Source organism: Hyperoodon ampullatus, assembly GCF_949752795.1.
Source record: "Hyperoodon ampullatus genome assembly, chromosome: 11".
In the NCBI taxonomy this organism is placed as follows: Eukaryota; Metazoa; Chordata; class Mammalia; order Artiodactyla; family Ziphiidae; genus Hyperoodon; species Hyperoodon ampullatus.
Window position 1 is genome coordinate 56,651,529 of NC_136924.1, and position 25,161 is coordinate 56,676,689.

Genomic DNA, 25,161 nt, shown 5'->3' on the forward strand with positions numbered 1-25,161 from the left:
CAAACGTAAAGGTCTTAACATTTAAATATTTGTGTATTCATTTTTATACTTCTTCAAAGTATTTCTAGGAGTACAAAGGTAAATTGCTAAAAAAAATCCCTTTTCCCTCAGATGGCAGTATTGAGGGAAAAAAGGATTTAATCCAGAAGTGCTACTGCTAATCTGGTATGACACTGTAGAAAACACAAGAAACAAAGAAGATATTAAATGTTAAGTATACCTGTGGCATCAAACTCCTCTGTAATTGCCCTAGGGTTCTAAAAACTAAGCTAGACCTTGTTGAAGTCATAACTGCCGTGGCTCAGATTTATTCCCTGACTCTAGGCCTGGGAAAGAAAACAAAACAAAACAAAAAAATACCCACTGAGATAAAATCAAGAATACACTGTAATATGATCTGTGGTGCTGATTTCCCCTTCCTTGATGTTGCCTGTAGTGGAGGAATACTCTGACAGGAAGGTGAAGTCTAGTGTTTGGGAAGGGAAAGACACAGGAAGATCTGAAAATATATCCACATTCTAGACATTACCCACTGTTCTGTGTATTATATACACTTTTCTCTACTGGCACAGGGTAATTATTTTAAAAGTTGCCATCTGTACCTATCATGAGGCTCTTCTAGTGCCAGCAACAAGTACACGTTTCAGTCAACACTGTCCTCCTTAGAAAATAGGCAAGGAGGGACTTCCCTGGTGGCGCAGTGGTTAAGAATCCGCCTGCCATTGCAGGGAACACGGGTTCGAGCCCTGGTCCGGGAAGATCCCACATGCTGCGGAGCAACTAAGCCTGTGTGCCACAACTACTGAACCTCTGCTCTAGAGCCTGCAAGCCACAACTACTGAGCCTGTGAGCCACAACTACTGAAGCCCACACGCCTAGAGCCTGTGCTCTGCAACAAGAGAAAACACTGCAATGTGAAGCCCGCGCACTGCAATGAAGAGTAGCCCCCACTCTCTGCAGCTAGAGAAAGCCCGCGTGCGGCAACAAAGACCCAGTGCGGCCATAAATAAATAAATTAATTTTTAAAAAGGCAAGGAAAGAATCCAACTACTTTATTCTACTAGAGTAAATATTCCAGCAGTTGGCTCTAATATGTTCCATGAAAGTCAGAAAAATTTAAGATGGCTGGAATAGAAATGTCATCCTTCATGTTGATTACACAATGAAAAGATACTTCTAATCAGGCTACCAGAAAGATCCCACTCTCTCAATATATGCTCAGCAGTAAAAATAGATTAACTGAAGTGTTTAATCAGAAATGGGCTTTTCTCACAAAACCCAAGAGATTCCAGAATTTTGTCATAATCCTACTCTGAAAGTACTGAAGTAATATATTTATTGCTTGAGAAAAGCAATGAAAAATATTTATTAAGAGTATTATGCATGAGAGCTCACAAATTATGTTTAAATTAAAATGTAAAATCTTGTATGGAGAAAAGTTAAGTATGCAAGATGCCCATTTACCCACATTAGCCTGGGTAAAGATGGGAGGCCGTTGCAGGAGGACCTTATAAATAGATAAAATACAGTACCTGAATTTGCACAATACTACTGGGGCAAAGGTTTGGTGGCTTAATATCATAATGTTTAAAACTGAGAAGGCTATTTTCATCGTCTGCTGTAACCTCTGCCTCACTGACTAAACTATTTCATGTGCCTGGATATGCTCTGACTGCCTTTTATATTAAGCCAACACACAGGTAGGTAGCAGCAGCTGCTCAGTAACAATTATTTAATTGCATTTTTCTAACATTCTGGGTATACACTGTCAGAGCATCCTTTTAAAAAATTGACTCCACAGTGTTAAACCCCAGGAACTGAGTGAGTATATGCATCTAGGTTAATCTTAAGATTGAATATACTGGGATTTCCCTGGCGATCCAGAGGTTAAGACTCCACACTTCCACTGCAGGGGGCGAGGGTTCAATCCCTGGTTGGGGAGCTAAGATCCCACATGCTGCACAGCACGGCCAAAAAAAAAAAGATTGAATATATTAATATCTATATAAGCACATAACATAGAAATCCAGATTTGTAAATCATAAATTAAAGAATAATTAAATATTCTTAACTTAGCATAAAACTTTACCCAAGACTCACTCTTTAGACATCAATCTTCTCTACTGGTTTTAGCATGATTCAGTTTGCTTTATTATCAAATTTTCTGATTACAGGAGTTACATGACCTGAGGGGTATACTTATAAATTTTTGTAAATTCTAGTCTGTTCCTAGTAACATACAGTTAAAGAACGGAGAAAAGCTACAGAAACCCCTCAAGTACTTCATCTCTGTTTAACCAACCACCTTATCTTTTTATTAGTTGCAAAACAGGATTTTTTTTTTTTTGCTTTCTCCAAATATTCTCTGGTAGTGAAACTACTGAGAAATGAAATTGCCCATGGAGGGAGGAAAATCCAACAAACTGATTCATCTAGATTGCTGTCTCTGTATAAAGAAACCAAAACACTGAAACTCATTTTTTAAGTTGCTTTTTCAAGTAAAAGCTGGTAAGTGGCGTTAACTCAGTTTCATTTTTGAGATCAGAAGGTCTCTAACCTAGGTTGCAAGGCTGCCCCTCTTATCAGAAGTTTCAAGGGCCATGGAGTAGAAATGAGGGAATTTGAAAGTATCATCTTGGAAAAAATCCCTGCCACTTAGAGGATCAAATCATTATAAGTGAACATAGGCACTGTCTGGATTTTTTTAAGTCTTACTGAAAGGTGCTAAGTTTTAAAATAAGGCAGAAAAAAAATAAAATAAGGCAGAGAGGTTGGATATTTAATTTTTATGCTGAAAGAGAAAAGTGATGCTCAAACACACAAAGGCTGCAGGGTTTGCAAACTCAATGCCTTTGGGGCTGGAAGGAAATGAAAGAAGGCATGGATGCCACCCTGGAGTATATTCCATTAAAAATGGATAGCTGGGCATGGACTTATATAACACTACCAAATGTAAAATAGATAGCTAGTGGGAAGCAGCCGCATAGCACAGGGAGATCAGCTCGGTGCTTTGTGACCACCTAGAGGGGTGGGATAGGGAGGGTGGGAGGGAGACGCAAGAGAGAGGAGATATGGGGATATATGTATATGTATAGCTGATTCACTTTGTTATACAGCAGAAACTAACACACCATTGTAAAGCAATTACACTCCAATAAAGATGTAAAAAAAAAAAAAAAAAAATGGATAGCTGCCATTCAGTTCAAGCCAACTGCACTTCCGTGAAGGAACGTGGGCCCAGTGTTGAAAATCTTCTGACTTTTCAATCAGATCGTTATGCAGAAACTTTCAAGTTTTAAATATTAAATGTTTTATTATAAAAATTTTATGGAAAAAAAATCCTGGTTAGGAAGAGGGGGTCAAAAAATATCTATAAGCCACATGTAGGCAGGCAGCTTGTGACATGTGGACAAATCTTCCAAGTCCCAGTCTAGTTCTCATCTCATACTATTATACTTGGTATATATAACTTAAAACGCTTAGCATTCCCTAGGAGAGTCAGCATTAGAAATATTAGCCACGCCGGGAAATAGACTTTGGACCTAGAAATGGTGTTTGGAGTGTTAATGGGAAAAGTGGGAAGAAAAGACTTGGTGGGACTATACACACATCAGAAAGAAAACTAATACCTCCATTATCTTCTGTTGGGACTTACAAAGTTAAATGTTAGAATTCTTTTTATACCTACAACTTAAATGCTAGAACGGGCTGAGTTACAATGCAGCAGGGAAAACTGATCATTGGTTTAAGTGTGATTTCTGGATCCTGTTTGTAGGCATTAAGCTCTTTGGTAAATACTATCATATCTCTGAAAAAAACTCAAGAAAAGCAACAAATAAAATAACAATCACAAAGCACACCGACAACCAGGATTAAATATGCCGAATAGAAGAAGTGTTTTCTTTGGAAATGATGTGCCAGTATCAGTAGTTACCAAGGTTTGGTTAATAAAAATCAAAGTGAAATTTAACTGGCTATAGTCAAGTATCACTTTAAAAGTAAGTCAGCTTGACCAGTTCACTCTGAAAAAGAACAGTGCTCCTTTTCCTTTGTCACTTGCGATCCAGACAAAATAAATATGATTTATCTGAGCAACATTTGTTAAAAAAATACAAAAGATCATTTTTATATAACTTTAAAACTCTACCCAAACTGATATGTTCAGGTTTACCTAAACATACACACATATATATTTTTAAAATTCCATAAGTCGAGACACAAGCCCATAGGGGTGTGACCATCATAGGCTAAAAATTTAACTCTGGCAGTTGCAGGACTCTGCAGGTCTCTGACCTACACTTAAAGCTGTCAGCTTTTAACACCCGTCCCATGAGGAAATCTTTGCCTTTTGCTCAAAATGGTTGAACAAAACTCACCACTGAACTAACAGAGATACGTTAACAGGACACTTGGCACAAAAGGACTAAGAGAAAGTGGGTCCTATAGAGTCTCTCAGGCTGTCAGTCATCTAGACACAAGTGAGTCAGCATCCACGGTGTTCAGAAGGTAGAGTTCAGGCTGAACTGTCAATCCCAGACGTAGGTACTGAGGACAAAAAGATGGAAAAGGGTTAGACTGATTTGCAAGTATTTAAATATTGAATTTGGCATTTAAGTACCTATAATCAGCATATCAATGTAGGTCTTTTTTCAGTTCTGCTATATAGATTTTCATTTCAGAAAAGAAGTGGCTTACAGATACATGAATGATTTATTGTATATAAAATAATTGCTAGGAGCCGAAATAGTTAAAGATTGAGATAGTACCGAATGCCCTCAGGAAAATTTGCACTTTGACTATTCTTGCGACACACTCTGCCTCAGGATGATTGTTTCTGACCAGGATATTAAGAGCAAATGCAGTGCGAGCTTTTGTACTTTAATACCAAGTGTGTTAGAAATAAAATTTCAGGGAATTTTCTGGCTGCCCAGTGCTCAGGACTCCAGGCTTTTACTGCTGAGAGAGCAGGTTCAATCCCTGGTCGGCGAACTAAGATCCCACAAGCTGCCCAGCACGGTCAAAAAAAAAGAAATCAAATTGCAAATAATCTAAATCCTGACCCTATTATCTGGGCCCTATTATCCTTTGGCACATGACCAAAGCAAAGCCTTTCATTAAAAAAAACAAAATGGCATGTACTAAGAGAAGAGATGAGCTACGGATCCCAAACGTTTATCAGGCTGAATTAGAATCACTTCTGTTGCTTTTAAAACACGTTGTCAGACCCACCCCTGGAGACCTGAATCCAGATGGTTTGTGTTGGCATCTGTGAAGTTGTATCTTACTTTTTCTTTCCTCCGAATTCACCATGGGACAATCACTGAGTCTCCTTTTAGCCCTACTGTTATTACTTGGAGTTTTAGGAATGTTGTTGCCCCTTGTCAACAACAAACTCTTTTTGGCCTATCAGTTGCCTCACATGTATAGAGGCTGATCCTTTTGTTATAAGAATTAAATGAAATCATATGAGTGCTCAGGATGCCGAATGCACACTATAAATTCATAGAAAGAAAATGTTTCTATTACATAGTGGAAAAGGAACTGGAGTTGGGGTCAAGCTCCAACTCTGCCACTTCCTATGACCTTGAGCAAGTCATGTATCTTTCTTGAGCCTTATCCTACTTATTTGTAAAATGGGAATAAATGCTACATTTGAAAATGTCAAGTACATTAATAAGCTATCTCATGTTAGTCTTCAGTAATTGCTGTGCCACGCAGCATGCGGGATCTTAGTTCCCCAACCAGGGATCGAACCTGCGCCCCCTGCAGTGGAAGTGCGGAGTCTTAACCAGTGGACCACCAGGGAAGTTCCAGTCTTCAATAATTTTTTAACACATTACAAATTGCCCTGTATACCTCACAAGCTTGTGATGACTGTGTGAAGATGAAACTAAATGGAGCCCAAGATAAAACTATTCTCAACTAGTGGGCTAGGAAATGACTGAGTCACACTGGCCTTAGGGCAGAACAGCACTTCAGACTTCAGCTTGCTTACTCACTTTAGGGTCTTATGACTCAAGTTTTAGTAACCAAGAGCGATTGTCAGATACACTGACAATTCACTGCAGTCTTTTCTCAAGTGAGCTAAGGTGCTGAGCTTCTTCATTATGTAGAAAACAAGGGTTGCATTTTTAGTCCCATGACCTCCAGGTTGTATCACTTAGGTGACTTAGTAGAGAGCACTCCTTCATTGGAGAAGTTTGTCATATTGCTCGGAGGCACTAAGAGATGGGGTAAATTGCACAGGAATTGGCTAAACCTTTCAAGGGCAGAGAGGTATGCAAATGAATAAACTATTAGTCCTTAGTTATTCCTGGGGTAGGATCATAGAGGGCCCTGCCCATTTTCCACACCTACCTCAAAAAGCATTCAGGTACTTTTTAAAATTTAGCACAGGCCAAACAAAATTAGCATACCAGTTGGCAGCTTTTGATCTAAAACATATTCTAGCACTAATCAGAGTATCAAGCAAAGTATCTTTGATATGTTGCTGTTCTTGGTGCTGCTAGACACCAAAGCTTGGTGTCTTAACTGCGCATGAAGTGTATACTATATATTACATAGGATGATTGGTAATGATGATGTGAGCTCTGGAATTAAGCTAGTCAAGTTGAAATGCCAATTGCCCACTTTTTAGTGATGTATTATTTTACTTTTTGGTCCTTCAGTTGCCTTATCTATATAGAGGCTGATCCTCTTGTTATAAGAATTACACGAGATCATATGAGTGCAAAGACCCTGACTAGCACATAGCAGTGTGTTAGTCATTTTTAACATTCAAAAGCCAAGGTGCCAAGAGAAGGTGACACATTTGGATTCACTGGTCCTATCCAAGGAAGGAACAGAAAGTACTCCAGAGGGCAGAGCTAAAGGAAATATCTCAAATCAGGATCTTCAAATTGTTATGCATCCTATTTTAGTTCTGAAATTAAATCCAAAGTAAGGAGTTCCCTGGTGGCCTAGTGGTTAGGATTCTGGGCTTTCACTGCCATGGGCCCGAGTGGAACTGAGACCCCGTAAGCCACGCAGCAAGGCAAAAAAAAAAAAAAAAAAAAAAAAAGATTTAAACAAAAACAAAGTTAGAAGGGAGAGCTAAATGAGGAAGGACAACATGGAGAACAAAATTGCCAGACAACTTCTATGGTGCTACTTACAGTATTCAGCTCCTGTAAGACAGACAGGGAAAGCTTGCAACAGAGAAAGGGAAAAATGAAGTTCTAGTGACACTCTTGAAACAAATTAAGTGCTGACTTAGATTTTCCTGCCATGTGTTTGGTGACAAGGCTAGTAGTTTACTGTGTCTGAGCTCTGTCTTTGTTTTTATTAAACGGCGCCAATATTTCCATATATATCAGGTCTGCCAAAATGCTTTCATTTTTAACCTAAACAATTTTGGTTTCTCTTTTCAAATACTCATACTTTTTATTGGCAGCATATACAGAATATAAAAGACCTCAATGGTGAAACAAGACTACCGATAGAGAAATGTTCAGCTTAGAGCAGAAAAAGGCCAGATGACAATGTTTTTTCAACTTTAAATATGGTAATGATGTAACCTTTAGCAATGGCAAAACTATCTGACTAAGTGGGTAATAGAAATTAGTGTTTGGTGTCTGCAATTCTTCAAGTCTTCTGGGAACTAAACCTATGTTGAGCCTTAAATGACATGAATTTGAACTGCGTGAGTCCACTCATACATGGATTTTTTTCCCCAGTGGTAAATACTACAGTACTATATGACCCAAGGCAGGTTGAATCTGAGAATGCGGAACCACAGATTCGGAGGAACACTGGACATGAAGGGCCGACTATAAACATGAAAGCCCAAATATAAATTTTACAGAGATTTTTTATTCCATGGAGGGTCAGTGCCCCAACCCTGGGTTGTCCAGAGATCAACTGTATTTGTCTCTCTCTTCTAAAGAGAAAAAATCACTAACAGTGTGAGTTTAGTATGTCATTCCAGGTGGTAGTTGATGTTTCAATATTTCAAAGTGGTTGACGCCCCATTAATAAAGTATTTTCAAAGTTAAAAAAATACCCAGGAAACCAAATTGGAAAAAGGAAAAAAAACTTTTTAATTACAAACCAAGTTTACATATTGTTAAATGATCACTAAAAACTTGCTGTAATCACTCCTAAAACCACTAGCAGGACCTCACAGGAGCCAAACTGCAGCTCTTTCCCATCCCTGTTAATTCCCAGTATGCTGCAGCAGCACAATTATTTCATGCCACATTTATGAAGAACAAGGACCAGTTTACATGAAATACAATTGTATATCCTTAAACATTCCACACAAACATACCGCACATGCTGGCACTGGAAGACTTCAGTCCTAAACATTGTTTACTGTACCCAAAGTACTGGCTGACAAGAAAGTACACTTTCTATCTGAGAGGATCAAGTGGAATACAGTATGGGAGTGTTTTTAACACTGAATAATACTACACACACACTGATATAAAATGCCATTTAACTGGGAAGAAATTTTCCATCATTGCAAGTCATATATATAACTTTTCAAAGAAAACTAGCAGCTTTTACCTGGGCTTCTAAATATTTGTGAATCTGAGACTGACTGGACTCACCCAGACTGAGGGCAAAGGTAAATGTTACTGTAGTGTCTTTACAAAGAACTTTGTCAGTGTGGCCCGCACCTATAGCAGCCAGACGAGAGCCTAAGGTGTCAGTCCCTGATATCTTCAGTATGCTCTTATGCCAGTTTGGGGAATGATGGTAGGGGAGAGGGAGGGGTATGAGGAGGGACAGTTAGGGAAATTTGTCTCTCATGATCCTGTGCTGCATCACTGGAGGGGCTGAGATAAAGGTATGGTCAGTGAAACATAGTAGTTTACCCTTAATGCCATATAAAAGACAGTCCATTCAGTCTATGCTTTTAACTGTGTACAAAGTATCGGCAATAATGCCTTTAGGAGCTCAGGTGAACAGAGAACATCAATCAACAAGGACTCCAGAAGGAAAACACCAAAAATGAAAAGTCCTTCAATGCCATTCCCATTACTGTTCTCTCCAAGTCAGTGGCTATAAAAGACTTGATTATTTATCTCCATCAGACAAATGTGATCTGGTTTGAGATAATCACATAGTCTCAGGCTCCACATGTAAACATGTCAGAAGTGGCTGAAGAGCAGCAGCTGCATGCTGAAGGGACCCATTTCCTCTGATTCCAGAGCTCCACCATCTGGTCTCAAAGTTTTTCCCTCTGAGGGAATGGCTGAAGAAAGGTAGCCCAGCACAACCCTGCTGAGAGATCTTTGTAACCATAGTGATACCTAAGGACTTGCTGAGAGCGAGCGAGCTTTGCAACCGTTAGATCCAGAGCTCCTGAGATTGCCTTGCAAGTCGTCTTGGGCATGCTTCAGAAAAAGGTGACGATTCTGGTAGAAGGTGGCTTTTAGGAATAAAACAGATGGCTCTTCTTCTTTCAAGTTTTCCTCCTCACCCCAAAGTCTCATGAGAACATCAGTGCATAAGCACTACCATCTCTTTCTATCACCACCCTCCTGGAGGAGGAAGGTGAAGGTTTCATGACTCTAAGTGCTCAAGAAGAAATACCATCAGGAAAGCTTGGTACTAACATGAAAGTTATTAAAATTAGAACTCCCAAGAAAATTTCGATAAGCTTTCAGTCTCTGAGGAAAATCGTCGAAGTGATTTTCAAATGAGATGAGTAACCACCACCTACAGGTGAGTTTTGCTATCTGTCCATTTACCATCTTCTTTATGCTTTCTCACCCCTCTTAACATCCAGAGAAATTTAAAGTGAAAATAAGTTAAAAGAATCCTGAACCTGATAGAGGTAGATATCTCATAATTTTATATTTCAAATGGATCAAACCACCCTAGCTGAGATTTTATTTTTTTTTAATTAAAATAATTCAAAGGGTATGCATAAGGAAGGTATTTCTCAGCCTTTTAAAATCCATTATCTTTTGATAAACAAAACTTGCATACCCATTCTGTAATTTGTATCATGAAAAATTTACTGCATTTTCCAAATACGTTTTCTTAACATATAGTCAGTCTTGTTAAGAATCATGCACAGATGATTATCTCTCAGAAAGGTAAAACAAGCTGGCCCTTGGGCAGCTAAAGAGTTTAGTGTTGTTTGAGAGCAGCAGATGTCAGCTTTTCAAGGACCCTACCTTATCCAGTTCCCAGGTTAGGAGGTCAGGAAGAAAAATAATGGCTTCTTTCAAACACATATGCAAAGCCTTTCCCAACAAACAGTTGAGTCCTAAATGCAGTCTGTGCAACAGCACATACTTTTGGCTATGTTCACACAGTAAACCATAGCAACACACTGGCTCTGATGGCTACCTGTGGAAGACAGACAGACTGACCCAGTGTTTACTTAGTATAGCCACTGGTGGCTCCGTCGGTCAGCAGGACTTTAGAGATGCTTACCGTGTGCCCACAGTCCAGGAAGGACATGCCCAGTGCAATCAAACATTGCCAACCCTGAAAGAGAAAATACAGTCATCATTCACCGACCTCTCTGAAGAGCCCTCTTACCCATGACTGCCTACATTGCACTGCTCAGATACAAACCTCTTTTGCCATACTATTTTCAATACTGAGTTCCCTCTGTTCCTACTGCTTTGTGTTTGGTTTGTTTCTTTTAGCTGACTGGGAGAGTTCCCTGAAGACCACTTTTCTTCAGTCCTACCCCATTCCTCACGATGGGGGGAATGACTGATTGGCTAATACAACTGCTATAGTCTCCTGAGCTGCTCTATAAGTATATGTTTTGGAGCTAAACAGTAGTAATTCACTCTAGAATCAGCCCTAAGCCTTAAATATGGGTCTTCAGGGACTTCCCTGGTGGCACAGTGGTTGAGAATCCGCCTGCCAATGCAGGGGACACGGGTTCGAGCCCTGGTCCAGGAAGATCCCACATGTCGTGGAGCAACTAAGCCCGTGCGCCACAACTACTGAGTCTGTGCTCTAGAGCCCAGGAGCCACAACTACTGAGCCCTCATGCCACAGCTACTGAAGCCTGCACGCCTAGAGCCTGTGCTCCACAACAAGAGAAGCCACCACAATGAGAAGCCCACACACCACAAGGAAGAGTAGCCACCGTTCGCCACAACTAGAGAAAGCCCGCACATAGCAACGAAGACCCAATGCAGCCATAAACAAACAAACAAACAAACATACAAATAAATTTATTTTAAAAAATGGGTCTTCAACAATCTCAATAGTCTCAGGCTGCCTGAGAACTCCGCACCTTCATAACCAATTTGCACGAAGGAAGTTCCCTTAAGTTCTATAGCAAATTTGTGTCCCTTAAGTTCTATAGCAAATTTTTAAAACAGTTTCTGTCAAGGACATACTCAGTTACTTGGGTTTCCTTGGAATAAGTCCCTATATTATAGTCAGCACAATCTTAGCATGCCCATGGTTTACTGGGGAGGAAAAAAGAAGGGATATATCCATCCAGGGCATAATTTTTCAATATTCACTAAAATGATTTTCTCAATCAAGTACATAACCTGTAGCAGACATTGGCATGGGGACTAGGTAAGTGTTATAAAGATGAGCAGTGGTTTCCACCCTCCATCCCTGCCATTCTCTGTAGCAGACATGGTATAAAGTTTGCTGTCCCTAATCCTCAACTCCTGTGTTTTTCAGAGAAACGTGTGTAGAATAGGGAGGTGGATTTGTTGTTGCTGTAGCTGCTTTTCATTAATATAAGTAATGTTACAGAAGATCTGGAAAATAGAGAAAAGAATATATCCATAATCCCACCAGCCTAAGACAACAACTATTACTATTTTTACATAATTTACTCTGGACTTTTGAAAAATTTTTTGATTATCTAGGTAAACACAATTTTGCATTCCTTTTCTGTGTAGCTATATTTTATAACCATCATTTTAAAATAACTCTAGAATAACTCAATGAGAGAATATCACTATTTACTTACATCCTTATTGGATAGCTATTAAGTAGTAGAGCTGGGCAGGGCTGTGAACCCACATGTGCTGCTCTCCAGAGATTGGAACTCACACTCCACAGCTCCCTTCTCCAATCCCATCTCGTACCACTCTCTACTTTCTACACTGCTGATCTTCTTTTAGTTCTTCAAACATACTACGCTCTCTTGTTAGGAATTATTAAGAATGGAAACCAGACAGGAGTGACAGAAATTAAAAAATGATAGCTCTTAGGAACCAAGGTAAATTTTACGGTTAAAAATATTGTTTAATCACAGCTGGTTTAACAACTCTTTCAGGTCCTTTCATTTCTGAGTGTTAGCCACACCTCGACCACCCTGATACCTATATGCCCCTGCCCCCTCCCAAATGGACTTACCAAGTAAAACACAAAGCTCAGATAAGCTACGCTGACCACAGCAGCCACCACATACAATGCCACGTGCCCTAGTTCCTGGACATAAACCACGACAAAGTACATGTTGATGGAACAGACGATAAGGACCAAGATACCGCCTGCAATCCTCCAGCCTCTGTAAAAAGAAACAACACAATTATTGGTGGAATAGCCCAACCTGTCCACAAACATAAAAAGACACTGTGTCTTTTGGGGTACACAGGACAGGAGTTAAGAGGCATTTCAAAATGAACTGAAAAGTGGTTCTTATGTCCCAGATTAGGTTAAATGAGCCAAAGTTACATAATGATAGGGAGAAAGAGGGGGGAAAAAAAACACTATCAAATAATCCCTATTATTTAAGTCCCTGAAAATGCAAAAAGTCATGAGTCCCTAGAGGTGTAACAAGTCATTTCAAATAAACCATGTCCTTTAAAGATGTATATGAAAGGTATTAGTTCATGCCTTTCTCATCAAGATCATTTAACATGGAATTAAGGTGCTTTAAACTTCAGTGGCTGAAGCTAAAGAGTTAAAGCCCTAAAAACTGAAAAATTTCCCCCAGAAATGAAAACTGTGCTTGCCCTCCTTTGTTACATTCACAGTGTCCATATTCTAAGTCAAAGACCAAGGGGGCAGCTTTAGCAATCACCTCTCAAAGCATATAGTTCCCCTGTGACTTATTTTCTGACTGGCCTGTTTGATGAAGATACCCTTCCCCCATATATATTTGGGGAACTAAAAGAAGTACACTCACATTCCATTGGCAAACTCACTCATTACCGGCCGCAAGCTCGTAAACGTGAGGATGGGTATGAGAGCAAAGGGAAGCTGGAAAAGAAAAAACTAAGATCAGATAGGGCCACTGGGGGTCCTTGTATCACCCCAGAGAGTAGCCCTGTTAGCAAAAGGGAAACACAGACCCTGCCTCATCTACTCCATGAGAAATGATCCCTATCATTCCAACATGCATTATGTGGAAATGTGTAGAGGTGTCATTAACCTAGCATCAATTATGATCATAGTGTCTTATACATAGTGTCAGATACAAAATTTGTATCTGCCTTGTCTTCTTAATCTCCATAAAATCTAGCAGCGTCCTATACATTATTTAATGTTTGCTTGGATTAACGAACAATAATTTTGTGTTCTATGTGTAATTATAGCTTATAATTCCCACTCAAAAAAAAAATACCAAGCTTAAAAACCCAGCCCTTTCTAAAAGCCTTTTAGATGACAGGGATTTCATACGCATTTGCTATAGACCAAGACTGTGCCTCTCTCTTCCTCTGAATTTTCCCCAGCATGCAGCACTAGGCTTGGTAACTAAGGGCAATAAAAAATGCTGCCTGACTCAACGGGATGTGAGTTTCCCCAGCTCCCTCCTCACTTGTAAGCTCTGAAGAACATTCAGGAAGTCATTCATCCCTGTCAGATGCTCTACATCTTGGAAGACGGCAACAAGCAGAGTGGGGATGATGGCAATAGAGCGGGTCAGCATCACTCGGGCAAAGCGTGACCACTTTAGGTTCAGGAATCCCTAGAAGGAAACACAGAAACAGGATGAATGTCTGGTATAGGACACAGAAAAAGGTCTGGGGAGGTTCAGGAAGACCTTAGATACATGGGATTAAGAAGAAACAAAAGGGCAATGTCCTCTTCCTCTAGTCTATCCCAGTCCAAACAGTAGGTACCTCCATGACAAACTGGCCAGAGTAGGTTCCTGTCATGGTGGAGCTCTGTCCTGCAGCCAGGATCCCCACTGCCCAGATGTAGAGTGCAGCAGGCCCGAAGTAACACCCCAGCACAACACCCTGGGAGAGGCAAGGGAGAAAGATATGTTTGTGTCAAAGACCACCTGAGACAACACTCCAAATAGCACTCCTCTGCGACATTTCTCCCTCTTCCTGGCTACGCACCTACCTATATCAAGCGCTGTGCTGGGCACTGTAACAGAAGCTAGACTTAGGTCCTGACCTCATTCTAGAGGCTTTCAACCTAAATTCTGCTGGAGGGACCTTTATTTCTCCTCAGCCTAGTCCCTTCTCTTCTCTAGGCTCCTAAAGCCTTTATCCTCAACCTATATCTTAACTATTAAAAAAAAAAAAAAGTCCACAACACTTCCCAAATTAAATTCCTTAACACCCTATTCTGCAAGATGGTAAGAGGAATGAAGAGAGAGCTCAAATAAATTTTGCAAATGCTACATACTATATATTCTACTGTTGGAGGTTCACAATGTAACCAGCATAAAAGGGACAGAGAGGCCCCAGTAAAGACCACCACTTTACTAGGAACACTTTCTCTCCTTTTGGCCACCCCGTGCGGCTTATGGGATCTTAGTTCCCTGAACAGGGATTGAAGCCAGGCCCTCGGCAGAGAGAGCACGGAGTCCTGACCACCGGACCACCAGGACCACCAGGTAATTCCCAGGAACACTTTCTTTAGTCACCCCAATTAACGTCCTATAGAACAATATACTATCAACACAAGTTTGGGAATTGCTGATACAATTCATCTTTTCAGCTGATCTTCTATTCCCTTCCACGTAACCCAAAAGGCTTGTGCGGCATCTGGACCTCTGAAAAAAACACACTCCGGAGAAGATATGCTGAGCTCTGAAGTGAATCCACAGAAGAGACCAGTTACTATGCTAAGAATACTGATTTAGGAGCAAAGATCAGAAATCTGAATAGGTTTACCCCTTTGTAGATGTCCACAGCCAGTGTTGAGTTATCGTCAGGAAAAAGATGAGTATGGGGACTGCTGGTATTTCTACAGACTTCAACCTGAAACCAAAGCGGTTTAGGAACAACTTTTACTTCTGAGGCCAGCACCCAGACAAGAGGCTCTCTCCTACAGATTATACACAGGTCACCCAAGAGATGGATGCTGGAGGCAAGACACTGGACACAGGTTGTGATAAGGGCAGAGACGGGCTGCAACGTCACTTGAGGTCTTCCTCCATAATCTTTCTACACCCCCATACCATCAAAAACATTTACTGAGTTAGAGTGTGCATGGTAATACATGAATGCTGGGTCATTTTAAATGACGACAGGAGGCGAGGGCCCTTAAGAAGGCTTCAGATATGAGAGGACATCCAGAATAGGGAGTCCTTAGTCAAAGCAGAGCCAGGAGTCAGAGGTCCTATAGATAAGAAAGTAGTGATCAAAACTAGATAGGCAATCAGGAATCAAGATGACAGAGAATTCAAAAGGACAAGACAGTTTATATAGCCACAGTTTCTGTTTTCTGTTTGTTGGCTCCTCCCAACCTGTCACCACCAAATGGCAGAACTGGCAAGTGGCTAGTAGTTGGTAAGCAGGAAACAAAAGGGGATGACAAAGAGACAAACAGGCGTGAAGCCACCAATAATAGCATGAGGCAATCTTTGTCTGAGGCAAGCTCCCTTCCCTGTCAAAAGCTTGGAAAGATGGGTCTAGGCTTGGTCACAGCCCCCAGACTGTAAACCACGACTAGTGCAGTGATTTAGTGAGCAGCATGGAGGCTTGAGATCTATTTCCCCTGAGCTCTAAGTCACTGTCACCTTTTCCTACCCCAATCCAGCCTCCTCTTTACCCTCACATTCACTACCACCCAGGACCCTGGCTTACTCACCACCTGCTCGTTGGTTTTCTCAAAAAATGCTTCAGCAAAGACTGAGACGACAAAGACGTTGATGATAAAGGAAACAAAAAGAGCAATGCAGGATTCAATGAAAAAGTACTTATTGGCTTCCCGAACTTCCTCCTTATTGGCTCGGTCTACCTGTCTGGACTAGAGAGAGATAACAGCAATGGTCATTTTTTTGACTAGTTGGAACAAGTTTCCTTGTAATATTTCATGAGTTTGGAGTCAGCTGAAAGACCTAGAGGGTAAACAACTGACCACATAAAATGTGAGAGACTCTGCTTACATCCTGGTTCACTGAGTAAGAACTCCATGACCCTTTGATGATACCACACATCCCCAAACAGGGAAAAGTGACCGAGTGACTGCTGAGCTCTCAGTTACTGTGGCTGCAAGAACCACTGACCTACAAAAACAACCTGATTTCACACCTAATGGGTAGATAACCTTAATTACAAAGGTCTCTGAAATCTCCCAGCAAACTATTGTGTTGGACTAACTGGTAAAAGCCAGGTTGGGCTCTTTCCTCCTGACCTCCACGAGGCCACTCAGGCTTTTGAGATTTAAACACAGAGACACGGTGCACCTTCAGACCTTTTAAGAAGGACTTTAGGGGGCTTCCCTGGTAGCGCAGTGGTTGAAGGTCCGCCTGCCGATGCGCGGAACACGGGTTCATGCCCCGGTCCGGGAGGATCCCACATGCCACGGAGCGGCTGGGCCCGTGGGCTATGGCCGCTGAGCCTGCGTGTCCGGAGCCTGTGCTCCGCAACGGGAGAGGCCACAGCAGTGAGAGGCCCACGTACCGCAAAAAAAAAAAAAAAAGAAGGACTTTAGTCCCTTCTTTATGGGGTCAGTTATCTCTGGTCACCTTGGTGATTAAAACAGAGTCCAAGTGTGTGGAGTCCAACTGTGGAAAAACATCTTGCTCCTTCAGGGCTCTAACAGTTGTAAACTAAGTGTGTGTCCCTTGCAACCAAAGGAAAAGATCCCATGAACTACACAGGCCACTGAGATATGGGTCTTGCTTACCTTGACTAAAGCAGAATGCAGGTACATGTTGTGTGGCATGATAACAGCACCCACGATGCCCACAGCCTGCTCGATCTGTGAGGTACGACAGCCTGAACAGGATGGCACGAACATGCCTTTGAGGACCTGGGTCTGGCTGGGTTTCACTGTAACATACTACATACCAACCGAACAGCTATTAGCCTTTACTGGAATATGAGACCAGGGGAGTAACACACTGCTAGGGAACACTCTCCAACCTTTACTCCTTAAACCCCTTCATCAACAACTACATAGGAAATGAGGAATACAGAACCATCCAAAAAAAACCAAGCAGTACAAGGTCAGAGAATTTAGGACTGGGGTATCCAGATATTTCACATCATATTTTAGATAAACAAAATAGATGTGTAGAGAATGTAATTAATACTCTAAAGAAATAAAATGGCTACTAAGGGCCTTATTGATATTAGCTTCACAGTAACTCCTGTGAGACACACCCAAGAATACAGAGTCAATTCTTGATTACCCACACTAATCATGCTTCTGTGTTCACCTACGTATATAAAAATCACTTATGTTTGCCACTAGCGTCTGCTGAGACTCATTCAGAAACACTTCTCATACACACTTTTTCCTGGTTCGGCATTTCTCTTGGAAGCCTTAGACGAAGCTGTATCATTTACTCACAGAGTAGATGCATTTTTAAAAGTTTGCTAAGCCAGGGACTTCCCTGGTGGCACAGTGGTTAAGAATCCGCCTGCCAATGCAGGGGACACGGGTTCGAGCACTGGTCCAGGAAGATCCCACATGCCGTGGAGCAACTAAGCCTGTGCGCCGCAACTACTGAGCCCGCACGCCACAATTACTGAAGCCCATGTGCCTAGAGCCCGTGCTCCGCAAGAAGAGAAGCCACCACAGTAAGAAGCCCGCGCACCGCAATGAAGAGTAGCCCCTGCTCGCTGCAACTAGAGAAAACCCATGTGCAGCAGTGAAGATCCAACGCAGCCATAAATAATTTTTTTAAAAAAGTTTAGCTAGGTCAATAAGCAGAAATCAGTTTATAACAATTGGACATAGAAAGGTGCTATTACTGTAGATGCATATAACAGTAGGGTTAGGGTTAACCCAATGGAGTATCTGGGTTGGGGGACAAACTGGGAAACATGCACTATATCCCCTATAGTTTATTAACTGCTGCATTACAGAGAAAGTCCAAGCTGCAGTTATTATCAACCAGGATGAACAAAAACAGAATCCCTCTAAGGTAACAGCCAAGAAAAACCCAGCAATCCCTTCCTTAACCCTCTCCAAGGCTGTTCTGTTGTTGGGATGGCCAACTTGGAACCAAGGAGTCTAGTCTGCGAAGTCCTAGAAATTCTAATCATTTTTGACCTAGGAGTCCCTGCAGGCCTTCCTGGACACTAGTCTTTGCTACCTCTTATTCCTTCCAAATTTGCCCAGGACTGAATTTGGCTTTTTGTTAACAAATACTGTCTTTCATAATAAAAGGGAAAAAAATTGTTTTAAAAAGCTAACGAACAGCCTGTAACACTTGCCTCATATCCAAATGTGAGGGCCATAATAGTGATGAGAAAACCAAAAAATGCTTCTAGCTTCCGCAAGCCTAAGGGAGAAAATGCAGCAGTGAGCTCACAGAAGGCAGACTTCCCCATCAGCCACGTCATGGAAAGCAGCTCCTTTGACTGACCCCTCCATTCCCACTCTGCTTACCATATTTGTCCAAAAAGAGAAATACAAAGGTATCTGCAATGGTGATAAGAACTCCACCCCATAGCGGGACCCTAGGTCAGAGATAAGAAATGGAGATTAAAGGAAAGAAAAGAAACATTGAGAAACACTTCTTCCCAACAGCTCTCCAGCTATACAACACTTGGAGGAGCAAGGACTTAGGGAAAAGGGAACAGTGACAGGAGGCCAGGCACAGCACCAAGTAAAATAACACATTCAGGGCTTCCCTGGTGGCGCAGTGGTTGAGAGTCCGCCTGCCAATGCAGGGGACACGGGTTCGTGCCCCGGTCCGGGAAGATCCCACATGCCGTGGAGCGGCTGGGCCCGTGAGCCATGGCCGCTGAGCCTGCGTGTCTGGAGCCTGTGCTCCGCAACGGGAGAGGCCACATCAGTGAGAGGCCCACGTACCACAAAAAAATAAAAATAAAAATAACACATTCATTCAAACTTTGTCTACTATTTCAGACAACCAGGATACAAAGCTGAAAAGTATGGGTCTTATCTCTCAAGGAGCTCACTTGTCTAGTGGGATAAACTGACATACAAATTAACTGTAATACACACTGCCACACCCTGAATAATAAAGGGTGTGTTGGGTCTCATGACCCAACATAAAAACATGGAAGATATAGAACCTACATTTGCCAAGAGAGAAGGTGGTTCCAGAAAGGTTCCACAGAAAAAGTATTGATACTTGAGTTGAATCTTGAAAATTGAAAATGAGTTGGGTTTTTGATTTTACACTTGCTTGGAAATCTAGCAAAACATTGATTACTTTCTAGAGAAAAACCCCTCACCTTCCTACAGAGAGGAGATTGATGGCAATAGCAGAGCCAATAACTTCTTGCATATCTGAGCCAACGATAGCCAACTCCACCATCAGCCACAGGATAATTCGTGGAACCTAAACACCAAACAGCAGAAAGATATGGTTCTAATTAATCATTTCTAAGAACTTCCCCCATAGTTTGGAATTCACATTTTGGCACTGATCCATAAACAGTCCTTTAAAAGCTTTCGGTCTAGAGATAAAGTACCAGAACTCAGCTCCACTTGGCCCCTTGCTGGAGAAGACCAGACTGCTTCTATGTGGCAGAGACTGTGAGTCAAGGTCAGGGCAGTGGCTGACTCCAATTTTTTTCTCCTACCTTTCCACTTGACAGAAGAATGGAATTTCCATCCATTATTTCCACTTAATTTTTTGCCTGAAAACAATCCTAAAAGTCTTAGGGGAAAATATGGATGCTAAGATGGTCAAAATATTGTTCAGGAGAGTATAGAAATGCTGCAGAAGAAAATATCTATCCTGACCATAGCTGAAGAGACAAAACAAGCATGAAAAGGTTGGAGTCATCCTTAATGTAGTAATGCACAAGCAAGTAAAAAAGACAAATATACAAAGGGACTCGGGGCAAAGTGGTTGGAATTGGGTGTCCTATAACAAAATCTGGGAACTAATCCGGTCAAATAATCCAGCAGAAAGCAGTTAAGTAGTGCTGGCTCACTGAGGCCAGGGAAAAAAAAAAAAAAAACACCTCCAGGTACCTACTACCCAAAAGATATGTCACAAAAAACAACTGCTAAGATACATGAAGAAAGAGAAGCTAAAAGAAATTATAAATTATCAAGGTTTTGTTTTGTTTTGTTTTGTTTTGTTGTTTTTTTGAGAAGCATATAAGAAAAAGAAAAAAAAAAAACAGGTAAGGATACTTTCTCACAGCCAGAAAAGGAGACTAAACATTTAGGACAAACTGCAGGTAGATTAGTACTTATCTAAAGATCAGGCCAGTTTAAAGGTGTCTTCCAGACATTGGGTCCATCCATTCCTGCCTTAGGTAGCAGCAAGAAAGGCCCAAAATATCCAGAAGGAAACTACAGAGGACAGTGTAAACTCCAGGGTCAAGGTAAACTGAAAAATCATTATTAACAAATCCAAAGATCCTGCATAAATAATTTGCAGTAAAAGGAAAAAACTCACTTTCTTCAAATTTATGGCAAAGACAAACAAAAAAGAAAATATGCATAATGCAAAGTGATGGAGTACTATGGATGTATGAATGAAAGTACTTAGACAGAATACCCCTGCCCCTTTGTGAACTGGGCACTGCTAGGTACCAAAAGGCAGAGTGAAAGGTAAATGTTTACTCAAACAGAATTTTTCTAAGGAAGCTTTCTGGTAAATGTGAATCTCATGTTAGATTTTGAAGGAGCACAGAAACACGGGTCAGCCGCAAGAGGGGCTACAGAATTTCCCTTGGGGTTCCCAGTCCTCAGGGCCACGGATCCCTACATCCTCCACTATTTCAGTATACAAGGGGGCCAGCACAGGTTGCCAGACACAGAGTCACCTATGATATGAGTAACAGACAAACACTGCTCACCCTGGGATACTGACGGTGACACACTTCAGCAAGATGCAGCCCAGTGACCACTCCCAGTCTAGCTGCAAGGCGCTGGAGCAGGAGCCCCACGATGGTGGCTATCAGAAGAACCCAGAGCAACTAGAGAAGAACAAAATCCCACCATTACACTCATTAGATAACTGGGATCTTTTTGTTTGGTTGTTTGGCAATGTGAATGGGAAACACTACGTTCAGGAAAGAGCCCTGGTCAGGAATCAAATGACCTGAGTTCTGCATCGTGTTCTGCACAGAACCTGCTAGGTCACCTTGCACCTTTCTGAGCCTTAGTTTCTCCCATCTGCAGTTTCTCCTTTGTTCAAGGAAACTATGTGGGTAAAATAAAATAAAAACCCATCTATGTGGATAAAATAAAATTTTAAAACAGATGGAAAAGTACTTTTCACTGAAGTGTCACAGCCAACGAAGTATCAGCATGTAGCCGCTGAGGTTCATATCCAACAGAAAGAGTAAATGGAAAAGGATGTGGTGTGCTACGTGTGTTTAAAAGGGAAAGGGGTGGGACTCGATGTTCACCTTAAATCCAGCCACTGCTCCAGACTGCAAGTCAGATTCAATGTTTCCTGGATCCAGGTAGGCAATGCTCATAAGAAATCCCGGTCCCGTGAAAGCCCAGAGTTTACGAAAGCTAAAACAAGAGTACTGTACAAGAGAGGAAAACAGATCAAAATGATTATCACCTCCAAACTGCTGATCTAATTTATCTATTATTTTGTCACATATAAAGCAGCAATATTGGCTTCCTAAGAACATTTAGGAAGTTGGATACTGGGTGTGCCCAAGTTTCACGTCCATCTTATCCACTTCTCATCAATAAGCTGGCCACCTCTCTGTCCAAATAAGAGGCCTTCTCTTACCTGCTCTTTCCAACAGCCTTTCATTCTAAAACCCAAGCAATAATATCAGTACCTCTGTGCACAACCACTACCCAAATAGGACAAAAGGCACTGTAAAAAAGGGGACATGGAATTCATACTTTCTTGATGAAAAAATGCTCACTAGTCCAACTTGGCAACGGGTTTTTCAAGGCCCTCAGTTTCCTTATCAGTTTCTGTTTACTCTGATTACAAAAATTCAGTCTTCAGAGATTGCGTGCCAGAATTAAGCCTGAAGCTGCTGGTATGGAGTTGTCCAGCAGACTTTCCACTCATAGGTTGCCCCTAGATAATAATGTTTTCCTCCAAGGACCTGTCACTAACCTCCTCCTCAGGAATGGCGATCTTCTGATCAAAGTAGGTGGTGAAAGGATCCTCTGAGTGCCCCCCGGGGGACTGTGGAATAGAGGAGTTACTGTAGGCAGGGTTGATGGCCCCAAGACTGGCAGAATCCCCATGGTCTCCAGAAGCATCTTCTGAATTAACAGGTTTGAGAAGAAATGAATTAAAGTGAGCAAAATACACTAACGGCTCATCCTTAGAAATGCTGATATTAAATCTTTTTAATACCTAAATGCACAAGATCAGCCTGACTCTATCTCAGTTTCTAGTACTTTATTTTTATTTATATTTTTAAAACATTAATTTCTGAATAGGCAATATGTTCACATGGCTGGAAATTTGAGAAGTACAAAAACGCTTATGATAAAAAAGCTCCCTCTCACCCCTGTTGCCCTGTCACTCGGCTCTACATCAGTTTTCAGCATGAATCTCACAATGGTTTCCCCCTACTTTCACACTTCTATTCCCACTTGCCAATTTTTAGAACCATTTCATTTTCTTCTAAACACAGTGATGTCTAGGCTCAATGGACTAGTCCCACTGGTAACCTAAACTCCTAACTTTCAGAAAGGCAATAGGTCAGTCTAGTGGGACCCTCCCCTCTCTCCTCCTCCCCGCCCCCCATCATTTGGTTAGGACTTTACTCAAAGAATCATCCTTGGACATTATACCTCCATCAGGCTTCTCCAAAAATGTGTAAATTGCAAACTCCTGCCACATTTCAGGCTAAAATCTGAAGCTGCAGGGAAACCACCAAACAGGGACCCTCCTGACTAAGGCCTGCAGTGAAGAGCTTGGGAGGGGGAGGTGTCACCCTCCTGATAGGAGGGCTCATCTCAGATTAATCATCAGTGTTTCCTTAAATCCTACATTTTGCAGTTAATTTTTAAAGCAGGGAGGGGGAGGGTCTGGGAGAAAAGGCCTAATACAAAGCCCAGTTTGCTGTAGCCTTCAAATGGCTATTTTTAACCACAAAACTCTAATCTCAGAGTTTCCAAGAAACCTTTGCAACATCCAATCAGAAAAACAAAAGCTTTCTTTCTATAGGGAACTGACCCACTTCACCTTAAGTGGCACTGAACTGAGGAGGAAATGTACAGAAAAGGAATGGAAATTCTAAAGGAGAAATTCAGAATCAGGAAGGATTAGTCAAAGCACTTAAGAAGTCTCATTAAATACACTATTAGGTGCTGGCTCAGTATTTTACTGTTCCATGCATATCTGAAGGGCCGTGAGCAGACAAAGCACTCTAGAGGTTTTTATGCCAGGTCTGCAAATAATACTGCCTTTACAAGCATTACTGCTATAGAAACCAAACTTGTAGCTAATCTTGGCTCATCTCAGAACTGGAAATAAGATATGAGGCAAGTCTCTGTGGTTATAAATCCATTTTCATTTACAGCCTAAGTTACCAGGTGGTGACCTCTGAATGGAGCAGGTCTCCATGATGATATTGTTGGCTGGGGGAGAGGAGATGGGGACAATTTTTGTTGGAACAGAAGACAAGAAGGACAATATGGTAAATTTCTGTTACTGGCTTAAGCCTAATTCCAAATAAAAATTAGACAATAACACAAAGCTGTAAATTACCATCTGGCGTCTTCTGTTCAGGACCCAACACCATGGTGGATACCTGAGTGTCTGAGTTCTTAGAATAAGATTCTGGAAAGGAGACAAGAGAGGGAGAGGAATTAGCAAGAACAAACTAAAACTAACAAGTTCAGAACCAGCATTCTGTCATTCTGTATGACTGAACCCTTACTATGTGAAAAGAATAATTGTTCTACTGAATTAGATAACCTTGAAAATAATTACAGTTTTCAGAATATGATTAAGAGATATTTAATAAAAAATGTAAAAGTCTTAATCATGTTTTTGCTGGCAAGACTTCAAAACCAAACTGAAGCAAAAGGTATTTCAGGGAAGTGGGCAAATAGTTTTCAATAAGCATCCACAGAGAGGCTGCTAGGCAATTACCCAGTCTCTGCCTTTGCCTCCAGATTAACCCAAATATTTAAAAGACTGACTCCCCCCCCCATTTTGATGAGTTTTTAAGGACAGAGATCTATAACTCTCTTTGATCTAACTAACAATTTAAGCTCATGTTTCAATTTTCTGGAAAGGGGGAAGGGGAAGCACCTCACCAGCACACTGGTAGTAGAAGTAGAGGGTGACAATTTCCCAGCCTCACATTTCCCTGAAGAGAGACTTCAGCTGTAAGGTTTCAGGTCTCATTCCCCAACACTTCAACAACGGGGAGAAGAAACTAATGACCATGGCCCTCCCCTCCTGGGCTCTCAAGGAGAGCGGAGGCACCAGCAGGACACGGCAGCATGCCTGCTCTTCTCTCCCTCAGCAATAAGCAGCCTGAGGCGGGACCGGGGTAAGGGGGTATCCCAGATGTCCAGTATCCTATTGGGTTAAGTTTAACTGGGGGGCAGGGGGGGTATTAGTAAGCCCATTGGGCCACAGATCTATGGCATATTCTCCAGTCAACCCCACCAATAAGGCTGATTTTGTAAAATTTTGATGTACTGATTGAGGAATCTATTTCTCAGTTGATTCCAAATTTAGAAAGGGAAAGGTAAGCAGTATTGTTAATTGCCTCCCCTTAAATCCCAGTAACAACTATCCTACTGAAAAAGTGACGAAGCCTCCCCTTAGCTATCTTTTACTACTTAAATAGTCTTTTTCCACACTTGTACCTTTATTGCCCCTATTTGAACAGTTCTATCGACATATTCTATACATATTTTGCAAAATTACAGAAT

General features: G+C 41.4%; 1 protein-coding gene across 2 annotated transcripts; it reads right to left on the reverse strand.

The window, feature by feature from the left end:
* Nucleotides 1–4,464: 4,464 nt before the first annotated feature.
* SLC11A2 (solute carrier family 11 member 2) lies at nucleotides 4,465–24,029 on the reverse strand (the record flags this gene model as incomplete). 2 transcript variants are annotated; one of them, XM_079715307.1, is made up of 16 exons in its annotated part: nucleotides 23,981–24,029; nucleotides 22,373–22,524; nucleotides 21,690–21,815; nucleotides 21,135–21,254; nucleotides 19,551–19,657; nucleotides 18,736–18,806; nucleotides 18,561–18,628; nucleotides 17,023–17,178; nucleotides 15,982–16,140; nucleotides 15,063–15,149; nucleotides 14,055–14,174; nucleotides 13,751–13,900; nucleotides 13,118–13,191; nucleotides 12,343–12,496; nucleotides 10,432–10,485; nucleotides 4,465–4,542 (listed from the first exon to the last, which is right to left on the reverse strand). In XM_079715307.1, the coding sequence occupies exons 1-16, from the start codon at nucleotides 24,012–24,014 to the stop codon at nucleotides 4,465–4,467; spliced, it is 1,710 nt and encodes a 569-aa protein (XP_079571433.1). In that variant the 5' UTR covers nucleotides 24,015–24,029. The 2 variants fall into 2 exon arrangements, with proteins under 2 accessions (XP_079571433.1, XP_079571432.1); XM_079715306.1 differs by having other exon boundaries at nucleotides 4,465–4,545.
* Between the last annotated feature and the right edge of the window lie 1,132 nt (nucleotides 24,030–25,161).